This window comes from Pelmatolapia mariae, linkage group LG15, assembly GCF_036321145.2.
Source record: "Pelmatolapia mariae isolate MD_Pm_ZW linkage group LG15, Pm_UMD_F_2, whole genome shotgun sequence".
Taxonomy (NCBI): Eukaryota; Metazoa; Chordata; class Actinopteri; order Cichliformes; family Cichlidae; genus Pelmatolapia; species Pelmatolapia mariae.
The window spans coordinates 6,458,190-6,470,784 of record NC_086240.1 but is presented as its reverse complement, the minus strand read 5'-3'; the positions used below and the strand labels follow the sequence as shown (position 1 = coordinate 6,470,784).

The window sequence follows — 12,595 nt, the reverse complement described above, 5'->3', positions numbered from 1 at the left end:
TGCCTACACATTTGTTTTGTTCTGCTTTGTTATGGAGGGGTTCAAGATTCCCAGATTCCAATTCATGCAACTGTGCACCCCTGTTTAACATGTGGTTATACTGTTAGCTGATATTGCCCCCTGCTGGGTACATTATTCTACTGCAACTTGATGTTTTATACTTGAGTTTATTTTGGTGCATTTACTCTACTACACGTTTTTGATTTTGTTTTATTTATTTTTTTAAATAAAATAAAGCTTTTTAATAAAGCTTTTATTATTTTTTTTAGCAATTATTTACTTGTTATAGTTATTTACTTATTGAAAACTTGCATAACTGTGATTGTCGTTTCTTTTGTTTCTGATTGCGTAGCACCAATGATCAGCATAACTGAGGCTGGCAGGGAATCAGCTGAGAACGGACGCGAGCCTCACCTGGAGCTCCACTCTGACTCAAAGGTGTGTATGTTCATAAATCAGATGTAGCATTTGCAGGTACAAGACTAGTAATATGAGATAAAAATATAATGTGTGTAGCTCAGTTCTAGTCTTTTAGGTTATTTTTTTAATTTATACCAATGAGTCTATGTTGTCCCATGGAAACGGTCTGTGTTATATCAAATAGAAATACAGTATGTACTGAGAGCTATAAATCCAGAGACAGTTTCTGCTGTTTCTTGTTACTGTTGTAAGATAGCAGTGTTTGCTTGCTTTATGTTTTTGTGAAACGATGAATATGTGTATTTTCTTTTCCGGGTTTGCAAAACTGTGACACTAGAAGTTAATCATGTGTAAACATAACCATTTACGCATCACTGTTGATAATTTGTGGCGAGTCTCATCCACTCTGTATGTGTGTCTGATGACGACGACTTCTTAACCGTGGCAGGTGAACAAAGTCTGTTATTTCTACTCTACATGTCCCCCGGTACTCATTTCATATGCAAGTGGGCTCGATCAATTAAAGTCGAGAGTTGTGCCTTTTTCAACGGTTTTCACTGCAATCTACAGCTACAAATTCAAATCGATTTTTCTTTGTCCATTTAGTGATCAGGAATAAGTGACTACTGAGACACTGCGATATCAACCTTATCTAAGGCCAGAGGACAGCTATTAATTTGCCTCCACAAAATGTGAATGTATACAGGAGTGGTAGAGGTACATAAACCAACAAAACGAAGAAAGCCTCATGTCTTCAGTCTCATATTTTTAATGGTTTTCTTATCAACTACAACAAGTCTTAACAGAGCAGCTTTTCAAGTAGTCCAGCATTTTGCTCTATTGGCCTAACTGCTGTCCTCTACTGAGGAGCTGTTTCCCTCTCATTCATAGTGCTCACTACTAACCCGAGCCCGTCTCTGAACAATATATGAGTATACACAGATTACTGCTGTGTGCTGCTGTGCATGCCTCCTGTTCCAGCTCCCTTTCCTCACTCTCCCCCTGTCTCCTCCTTACCCTCGCTCACATCCCAGCACTCTGGACTTGGCACCTGTCTTAGCCCTTTCAGTGGTGACACACCCTGTTGATACTTTTTCTGCCAGCACCTGTGCCTACTGTTTTCTGCACCTATGCTCTACCCTGCTATGTTCACTTGTAAGCGATTGTGGCGTGTTGTTCACTGACTAATGTTTTGTCTCTTTCCCTCTCTTTTTTCTTTCACACACTCCCTTTTTAAAATGTTTATTTCTTTATTTTGCCGTTCTCACACCTCTCTTGCATGTTGCCACTTGTTGCTGCCATTTTATGAAATCTGAATAATTTTAATTTTTGCACTCAATTATTTTGATTTGTCATTTAATTTTCATTTCTTCATGGCTTGCTCCTTCACTTTGTGGGTGTGTGTATTCGCCGTTGTTTGATCTCACCCATCTATCCACTCTCTGGCTCTCTTGTCATATTGTGCCCTCCCTCATTTCCTGCTTTTTCTTCCTCTCCTCTTGTGTCTTCCTTTAATTCTTCCCTCTCCATCAGTCAATCTTCATGTTCCCCCTCTCCTTCTCCTCATCATCCTCACTCTCATCCATCCCACCCTCCCTCGACTCCATCTCCGAGCTTGACCACGTCCTTTCAGATATCTCCGAAGATGAAGATCGTATCGACGACGTGGACTCGGCACACACGCTGTGGACCCTCCCCTCAAACACCCTGTCCCTCTTCACTGATCAGCAGTTAGCAGATCTTGAGCAGCTCGCACAAAACCCATCATCCTCCCAAACATGCCCCTCAGAGATTTTGAAATCTGTGGAGGGCTGCCAGGCTCAAACCAGAGCAACAGCTGGACTGCTAAACTGGCGAAGCTGGTTCTCTCTGAAGGGTGTGGTTAAATACGTTTCTTTTGTCTTTGGCTTTCTCTCCGTTTCAGGAAATGGAAACATGTGTCTGGCCACAGGTGCATTTTCAAGATTAATGAAGAAACTGCACCTTTTTTCTCCTGCTTTGTTCATGATGATGTCTAAGTGGGTTCCAAAATTAAATATTTGCACCATCACTGCCTGGAATTATAGAGTCTCCAATATGATTATGTCCAAATTAGATCAAATCCTTAACATTTTGACATTTAGATGGACTCATTTGGTAGCATTTCTTACCCAGCACCTTCCTCCAAAGATCAGTAATACAGTTGCTGCTTTATGTTCTCGTCCAGCTCAATTGAGTTTACCCAACATATCTTCTCTCCATCCATCAATACTCTCAACCATTGCTTCCCTCTCCTCTCTCCCTGCTCGCCCCTTTTCTTTTCCATCTTGCGCCTCTCTCCCTGCCTTCTCTTGCTCTAACCTCATTGCATCTGTACATCGCTACCTCCTGAATCCCTCCCCTCTGTTTCTGCCTTGCCTGTTAGTCGTCTTCCTCCTGGCAGTGATGCTGACAGCAAGCCAGTCTGTAGTCTTAGCCCTGATTTTAGCCACACCCCTCGGTCTGACCCTGTGCTACTTGGAGAAAGTTGTCTCCAGTCAAAGAAAAACCGCTTTGCCAGTGTTTCTCGATGACGGGCCCGATGATCAGTCTGAGAATCAGTTGAGCTCTGTTTTCAACAGGCAGGCTTCTCCTCTCACACCAACACACACGCCTCCTCGCATCAGGCACCGCACTAATACAGAGGCCACCTGGATGCAAGAGATGTGTGATCCAGCTGCATAAAAGCAACATGTATACACCTCCTGGCCCATATTCCACTCCCTCACTTTGTGTTTGACCTCTTTTTTGAATGCATACGATGTCTGTCACCTCCTTTTGTTCATTTCCCCCACCAGCACTTCCTCTAGCTGATATATATTTTTTTCTACCTCTTAATTCCGTACCCTGCAAACCCCAGTGTATTGTTTGAAGAAACAGAGTAGAATAAGCTTAAATTAAGAGTAAGACAGTGAGAAGACATTAAAAATGTATAGCACAGAGACAAATATGTACATTGCCAATATAGAGAAAAGGTCACTTTATTAAGAGTTTAAAATAATGTACAGAAATTGAGAGGAAAGCAGAGAGACTAAAAAAGGCAACGGTAATGATTAGTGATGTTCAGATCATTGTCAGAGTAGCGGCGATTAGAGGTTATTAATTGTAGAGCTCTGTTGTGGTTGCTCTGTGTAATATAAAACTGCTTAATGTCCCTCTAATCAGATGTGGTGGCGTAATTATATAAATTACATATGTGCGCTTTTAAGGCATATTGGATTATTTTTAAAAGTTATTTTCAGTTGCGTAGTTTTGCATAGAAAGGGTGATGCTGAGTAACTAATAGTTAATCACATGTTAGAATTGTACATACAGTTGCCTCCAGATGCCTATAGCACCTGCAGCTTATTGCGTTTGTGTATAATACGTAATAAACATTAAGACTAAACAGTGTTACACCTGCCCTGATCCCTGACGTTCAGCACTCTGTCCTCTACCTCTCTGCACTGATCAAGTCATTTTAGACAAAACTCTTCTAGTGTTTCTGTAGTAGCCATCTGGTAAACCTTTAACAGTTTCACTGTTTTGGACTTTGAACTCATTATGCAGCTAAATGTAAACGTAAAGCTGTAAATATAAGGCTGCCTTTCAATCATATGATAGAAGTATACACACACTGTAAGCAGTTAGTAGCACCTTCTGTCTCCAGATCTTGGCCAACTCAGCATCCTTTCCTGTTACTGTTCCAATGGGTTTGGTGCTAAGGTCACATGACCAGCAGTACTCCCTAACACTAAAGGTTGCTGTGGAAGAAAATAGCTTTTCCCATCATCCATTTCACTCTTTTCTTTCTTCGTGCCCTTGCCTCCTTCATTTTGTCCTGACTACTATCACCATGACTACGACACTGAAGGTTACGGTGGTGGACGTAAGCCCTGGCGATGCAGAGGCCATGCCCTCCCAGGTCTGTAAGGCCTGTCTTTACCCAGCATGCTTTGCAAATATTAAAGAGATCAGAATAAATTGACATTATGCAGCTAATAGCTAGTGTGAAGTGTTTACAACATTGGTTTTATGTTGCAATGGAGCAAACCTGTCCTTATTGTCTCCTCGACTTTACCTCACCAGCACTCACCTGGATCCAGTGAACTTGGCCCCCCTCAGGTTCATTCATCTTATTGGTTATTTGGTTGTGCATTGGCCTGTGGCCCGTGTGGGTTGGTTTACTGGTTGGGTTTATTCTTTTCCCAGGGTGAAGTTGCCCTGACTTGAATCTGTGGAGGTAGTTTGGGATTTCTTTTTTAAACAAGAACCAAATCTGGAATTTTATAACCTTAAAAAAAGTTATTGACTCATGTTGCATTAATTTAAAATTATACCTCATGCTCTACATTTGAATTCCAGATTGGGTTTGACTCTTAAAAATAGATCTGGGCACTTTCACCCAACTGTTTTCACTTTCAGATGCTCTGTTGTGGCTTACAGTTTCAGTCTGGTTTCTGGTTTGCACCTGAGGTTCTTTTCGTTATTTATGAGTTTTCCTGAAAGCGCAGTGTGGTTTTGATGGTTTGTGTGAACATCTGTTGGTGTTTTGAATGCTTTGGATTTTGCATGTTTACCATGGGTACGAGTATCAACAACTGTCACATTCATGAGGAATACCAAAATGAAAACATTTGTGCTTGTACCCATCATCCAACGTTCACCCGAGACATTTGGGACGTTTTTGGTGTCAACATCTCACTTTTTTTTTTGGTTATATGTAATTTTTTTGTTGTTTTCATTCTGTTAGTTTTGTTTTATTTTATTTATGCACTGAATTTTCACCATACATTTATTAATTTCTTTTGAATTAATTATTATTTTTTTCATTGTGTGCTGTATGTCTGCCTTCCAGAGTTCGTTGAGAGTGCATGGGGACAATATTTATGTGAGGCACAGTAATTTAATGTTGGAGGTTGGTACTGGTATTGTCCGATGGCTGAAAATGAGACCTACATGTTTCTGTGTATTCTGACGCCATCAGATCTACAACTATACTGTACAAGACTGCTGCCCTCTCGCACTCTCAGGCTCTGCGTGCATGCCCGCATGTGTTTGTGTGTGTGTATGTTTGTTAATCAACTCTGTACTCAGTTCCAACATAAACAGTTACGATCTTGGAAAGTTGAAAACATTTCAGTGCTAGTTGTCCTAATTCACATGGCAGCTCCTTTGAACAGCTCAACTTGGAAATTTCACTGTTTTTGTGATAAAACACAAATGTCACCTAAACAAGAGTCCAATCAACATTTCTACATGCGAAAAACTCACAAGTCATCACCTAATTTGTCCCAATTCAACTCAGATATTTGGCATCTTTCAGCTCGATAATGTAGTTTCCACAGCTCTTGAGTTTGTAGGGTCTCTGTTTTACAAAAAAAGAGCTTGCTTTCTTTATCTGTCAGCAGTGGATGCTAAAACAAGCTACAAGAAACCGCAAGACTGATCACACATTTCATACAATAGTTGTAGTTTTGTGCAGTTTTTGTCCTTTCATTTTCTCGTTGTTAGTTTCAGATTTGGTCTTTTAAATTACTGTAATATTAGTCGGAATGTAAAAAATTATATTGCATTAGAAACAACACTTTGTGTTGATAGTTAACTCACAGTCTTAATAAAAAATTTGGTCCTTATGATGTTTGAGTTGGAAACCTTTGCCACATGAAGAAAGACTTTAAATAAATACATATTTTTAACATTTGTATTAAATAATAATCTTTATTTTTATAATCGCCCCGTGTGTGGGGCTGCACGGCGTTAACGAGCTAATGCGTTGATGACACTGACAGCATTACAAAATACAGATTTTTTTTTCTCCTCTAAAAGTCTTGTTTTATTTTTATTTCCCTCACTTAGCTTACTGTTGTAATGTAATGTTACTGTTGTAATGGCCAAATATTTAATTTTTTATCTGGTCACTGAGTCCTGGGACAACGCAATGAGAAAATGAGCCTTAAATGCACTATTGAGATTGTTTACAACATTTAGCCGTTATTTGATTCTCAGTAGTCCTCAACAGTTTGAATTCATCTAACCAAGTATTATGTGATGGTTATGCTTGTAGCCAATGTTGTCTGAGGGATAAAGATGAGATTAAGGGTGTTCTTGATGGATATAATCCCCAACTAAACACTGAAAACATTTGCGTATGTGCACAACAGCAACATCAGCCTCTTTAGACCTTTATTCTTCTCCATGCTCCTTTGAATTAGTTGAAGTTGTGTCAGAAACCTCAGTTTTGTATCTGCACAACAGTACAGCAGAAATGGGCTCTTGCAGAAAATTTCCCTGACTGAGTGTTCACAATGGCTGCTCTGTGAATCGGACTGATGGTGACTTAAATGCATGCTCTGTGCATGTTGATTGCAGTTTTTAAAATTTTATCTTGTTGTATTCTGGATTCTCGATTGGTCAGAAAGTTTGATTATTGCCAGGCAGCTGCGTCTAACCTGACTAATCCAGCCTCCCTAACACACACGAGGAGCTTTCTTCCTGTTTTCTGGTGATTGGCTGCCAAAAAGTCAAGTGATCTGTGGTGTGATAACATACTAAAACAACAAAACCTGTGTGTGAAGCATGGGGCTGATAGTGATCCATTGCACTAGAGTAGTCTACACACTAATCAGTGTTAGCTGAAACGTTAAACGTGGTTAGAGCAGACTGAACAAGTATTTTTCTCCTCAGTATGTTGTGCCAGTGTCTCTGTGTTGGATTAAATCCTGCAGCCTTCTCAGTACATTAAGAAAATTTGTCTAATTTGTCTCAATTTCATGAAATGTCTCCATGCTTGTGTGAATGAGATGAGGAACAGATGGAGGCAGACCTGGTGGAAAAGATACCTGATGTGTAACAAAACAACTATTACTAATGACATTAAAGTCAAATGGAAAAGTGAAAACTAATACTAAACTAAACAAATAAACTAATAATAAGTAAGCAGTCAGATAGGAATAAAGGGTAAGAGAGAGGCAGACTAGCACTACCAGCTCCATGCTCTGCAGCCTGCCGTTCCTGGTCTGTTTTAAGGGAAAAGTCCTTACAAGATGGTGGGCCTTGTTTCACTGCAGCTTGCTGTAATTCATAAGTAATCAGCCGCCATGCACCAATTGTGAAACAACTCCAGTAAATCAGTTTGGTTGTTAGTTATTCAGTGATTATCAAAAGACAACTTAGCTGTTTAAATGTCTTATAGGTCTTTTTTTACACTATATTTCAACCTGTCGCAGATTTAATGTGACAGAATTTGCTGATAGTCTGACACAGTCAGATGATCAAAATCACAGCTATTGGCTGATATGTGGATGCACCCCTAGTGATAAGTCATGTATATGATTTCAAGGCTTTTTAAACAATGCTGCAGTGAAGCATGTCATCCATCTTGTTTCCCTTCATATTGACAGACTAATGTTCCTGTGACCACAATTTTTCCCTCCCCGTCCCTTTCTCCTTTTATCCGTCCCCATTTCTCCTTCACTATCCCCCTCCTTCTTTTCCTTCCTTCCTTTTCCCATCATTTTTCTGTCTCTTGATCTTGCTCTCCCTTTTTTAAACTCTCCTTCTACTCTGGCTTTTACTTCCTCTTTTCCTCGTTACTTCTCACATCTCTTACATCCACTGTTTCCCACCTTTCTGATCTTTCATCACTCACATTCATGTCATTCACTCTCTGCCTGCCTCCTACCTCCCCTTCCCCTTTTACCTATCCTTTCCTCCCGCCCCCCCATTAGGACCATGATAAGACCCAAGAAGAGGTTCTGAAACACCAAGCTAGCATTAGCCAGCTAAAACGCTCCTTTATGGAAGCTCCACCTCCCTCTCCTCCTCAGCCCAACCAGTGGGAGAAACGGCTCACCTCCTCTCCTGCTACGATACGTTTGCAGCAGCAACAAGTGGTACGTCTGTCTGGATGTTTTTGTCACTGCAAGACACATGAACTGCAGATAGTTTAGTCTACAACAATAGTGCAGGCGATGGAGCGTTATGCAGAGGATTTCAGTTGTGTTTTTTGCTGTAGAAACACAACATTGCAGTCCCTGTAGAAAAAAAAAAATGTTTTGACCTTATTTTCTAATTCAAAGTTTTCTTCTTTTTGTTTTGGAGCGCAGTCTGTATCACTACACCCACTGCTTTCTTTTTATCGCTTATATTTGAATGGGTTTTTTGGAGTGTGCCAACTTTATGGCAGCAGATTTTTAATCTGCACTCTTTTACTTGGTGCCGTGGTGGTGTTTCCACAGCGTGTTCATTATAGCTCATCCATCACTTAACGATAATTTATGGGTGTTCCTTTGACGAAAACTGACCAAACATCAATAACTGTTCATTCCCTCTCAGCAGGAATGATGTTACGTTGGAGTTTTGACAGCACATGGGTTTCTACTTCATTTCAGTTCTACTCAAAACCAATTTTCTGATTTCTGCCTGTTTCTAGTTTACTCTGTAATAGTGGTGTAACAATTCTTGCACTTTTGGATCCCCATTAGCTGACGTCATGAAAGAGTAGTAGTAGTAGTAGTAGTAGCTTCTTTCTCTTCTTTTGGCTTTTCTCAGGTTATCCTATTTAAGATCTTATCTTCTAATATACACTTTGAATAGGTCTTAGCATCCACAGTTTCACACACTTTACTAAGAGTGTTGCTCAACAGCTGTTTCCCATCCTATATTTACACATCCTTATAACAGCAATGCAAAAACTGCTGTTACACATGCCAAAACAGTTATTTAAAAAGTCCTTTACTGTGAAGTTTGGCTAATATACACACAGGAAGCAGCTACTAGCTTAGCTACTCCTGTGGCTATCATAAGAAGTGACTTCTAGAACTGTTACACCTCTACTGTGTAATCATAAAGCATTTCTTTGTACGTCTGTATGCTTTTGAGGATGATTTCTCTTCTTTTGGCTTTTCTCCTATATAAGATCTTATCGTCTGTCTCATTTGTTCATGCTTCTGTGTGTCTTCTCTCTGTCCTTTTTATTGTGTGTTGCTGTAGAGTCTTGCAGAGGAGATAGCGTCAGTTCTTTTCAGTAGACACACTGACATTGGACTTTATTCGACTGCTAAGGCTGCCTGCATTTTTCCTGAACCACCACTAGATGCTGTTAAAACTACAAGTTCAGCTGCTACTTCTTCTTCCGCTGCTGTCTGCAGTTTTTCTGCACCACAAAGGCCTCTTGCAACCCTATCTACTGCCCTCTCTGCCACTGAGGTGCTTCTGCTACTACCAAGCATTTAGGAGTCGCTTTACTGTAATGCAAAAACATAAGCTACTCAGGATTGTTGGTTAAAGGGGAAGTTAATACCACAATCAAATATACATGTTTTTCCTAGGCTGTAGTGCTGTTTACTTTGTCTTGGCTGTGAAGATTTCTGCCCTCTTGAATATAATAGATCAACTGCACTTGGCTTGAGCTGCTCAACACACCAAAATTAATAACTCATCTGTAATAATGACACATTTACTCACCTGGATGTGAATTCTATGAGCCATTTTCTTTATACCAAACTACACCTGCCAGCCAAAGGAAGGTAGATGCTTCCTTCTGCACAGTGATATGGCTAGATAAAACTACAATCTAGAAGAAATACATGTATTTTTGATTTTAGGGTCACCTGTACCTTTAACCAATCGTCTTTCTGTTTAACTTGAGAGTAAACTGACACTTTGTAATTCTTCAGGTATCTAAGGATGCCTGCCAGATGCGTTTACAAACTAAAGGGGTTTAAGATGGCCATAATGCCTGCTGTAGATACCGGATGAATGGTAGCGATAATTAGTTTGTGACAGCTCCATTCATCCCAAAAGAACGGGCACACAATGACCATAATGCATTTAATCTAAACCAACTCATCTATAAATGGGTGCATGGCTTTTACGATTTTTTTTACATTTATTTTTCCTATTTTATTTTGGTGGTGATTGTAAATATGTGTGAATTTTATGCTAATGTACTAATCTGCTCCGTTTTATGATCTGTGCTTAAAAAATAAATATATTAAAAGCAGCAGGTATTGAAGCAGCAGCTTTCGTAATGTAAAAAGAAAAGCTGAAATGGCAGCCAAATAATGTGCTTGGTTAGCGGCTTTTTTAAAGGAGCTTTTAAAACTACACAAAAAGGTTTTCAAGTGAGGACTGAATCCATTATGATGTATTTTCGTGGTTGTCTCAAAGACACTGCTGACTTCAATACCACGCTTCTTTTGCCTTTTTATGTATGTGAAGATAACCTTTTTTATTTATTGATGTGGTATTCTCTTTAATCCATCTTTCATCTTTTTGTTTTACCTTTTCTTTTTGGTTCTTTTATCCCGTCTCTTTTCCCTGCTTCAGGGAGCCTTATGCTTTATGGGGGTTGCATGAAAAAACAGTCCACCAGGCACAGAATAAGAGACGATAAAAGTGAGGGGGATTGGGCACAAATAACAAAGGCAGCCCATTCCCACATGCTGTGATAACAGACATCTTAATACTGCTAACATTGATGGTGTGTGATTAATAATGTCATGCTAACTTCTCTGTCACGCAGGTCAGTGTGCCCCAAACAGAAGCAGCAACAGCTGATAACACGATCTCTGATACCAAAGAACCCGCAAAGGTGGTCCTGACCTTCTTCTATTAATTCCTCCAACCCTCCATTCATGACAATTTTTATCCATTACTTTCTCCATGCCTTCATTCATTTTCCACTTGCAGCTTAAATTTTCTGTTCCTGCTAGTACACCCTTCATTATCTGTCCTCCCTTTCTTGTCTCTTTGTCAACAGTTCCTCATCTTCTGTTTTGGTGTTACTTTATTATCTTTTAACTTAACTTAATTTTTTCCCATTTATGTTCAATGATCATTTTATTCTTTTGTTTTCTTGTCTCCATGCGTTTGTTGTTGTGGTGTGTGTGCGCATGTGTGTTTGCGCACCTCATTGTGTTTGTGTGCGTTTCTGTGAACCGGGTGTACATGCGTGCTTGTGTGTGTGTGTGTCTGTGTGTAGACAACCGAGGTTGAAATCGAGGAAACTGTTGTCGTCCAAGAGATTTCCAGAGCTCCCAAACCTGGACTTGTCACGGTTGCAGCCAGTACCCCTGCTGCTCCTTCTGCGGAGCAGGAAATGAGGGAACAGGAAGTGGAAGTTCAAGAGGAAGCGGTGGTAGTTGAGGAAGCAAAGCCGAGGAAGGAAGAGAGCATTTCATCTGAGAGCGAGAGTGAAGAAGAAGCAGAGTACCATCCATATCTCCCTGTGTCCATCTCTCACACACAAATACCTGAGGAGAAGGAAGAGGAAGAAGAGCAGGAGAAGCAAGAGGAAGATAAGATGCCAGAGCTACAGGTGTTGGCTTCAGATGCTTCTTCTCTTCCAGCTGAAGTCATCCAGCCTGCAGAAGAAACCCGTCGAGAAGAAGCGGAGTCCAGGAAGGAGGACGACACAGAGACAGAGATGACAGCGAATGCCGAGGAAGAGAAAGAATTTGAGCGTGAGACTGAGGAGAGCACAGATGATCCGATGGTGACGCCCGATGAAGCTCCTAACGGCCTCACCCTGCCTGAGGAGGGTGTGACTGTAATGGATGCTCATGCAGAGGAAGAGGAGGAGCCCAAAATGAATGGAGAGCCCACGCTCACTGAAGCAGAGCCGCTGCCACAGGTTATTTGTTGCTCTGAGGTAAAGTCTTCACTGGGCCGACTGCGGAGCTTCCCCGGGCTTTGATCCCTCTCCTGCCAACTATAGAAACACCCACTTTTTTCCTTCCCTGCTTTTGAGAGTGCCGGTTTCCTTCCTGCTTGTGTGAATATTTAAGCCCCATGTACATCCTCACACTCATCTTCATCCTATGAAAATAAAAGCTTTATATTAGTATGCTCAAAACTGCCGAAACCAAGGAGCAGTGCTTTAAAGTTACAATTCACCACCATTTTTTTGGTGTTCATATTGATTCACCTACATGAATATTTTCAGTCTTTATTTTAATTTACAATAAACATACATTTGAGTTTCTTTCATATCTGCTGTTGTCAGATACCATTCATACCATTATCATGTCCCACGCAGTGTGGTGTGTTGCTACTTTTTTTTTTAGTGTTGTGAAGTAAATGGGGCCTAAGTGGGAAATGCATGATGCTGTTAGGCGTGTTTTTGTTTTGTTTTCTTTTTCTTTTTGCTTTGCATGCTGCATTTTGATATGTG

The 12,595-nt window shown here is 40.4% G+C and overlaps 1 protein-coding gene across 20 annotated transcripts in view; it reads left to right on the top strand.

The window, feature by feature from the left end:
* The window catches only part of epb41l2 (erythrocyte membrane protein band 4.1 like 2), a 54,048-nt gene that overhangs the window by 35,231 nt on the left and 6,222 nt on the right, over nt 1-12,595 (top strand). For 4 of the 20 annotated variants that reach the window (XM_063494858.1, XM_063494851.1, XM_063494853.1 and 1 more), the window contains exons 14-20: nt 353-438; nt 4,292-4,342; nt 4,507-4,542; nt 8,148-8,312; nt 9,412-9,627; nt 10,946-11,014; nt 11,405-12,073. In XM_063494858.1, coding sequence (XP_063350928.1) covers nt 353-438; nt 4,292-4,342; nt 4,507-4,542; nt 8,148-8,312; nt 9,412-9,627; nt 10,946-11,014; nt 11,405-12,073 — 1,292 coding nt within the window. The other 16 variants (XM_063494859.1, XM_063494854.1, XM_063494855.1 and 13 more) reach the window with 16 other exon arrangements.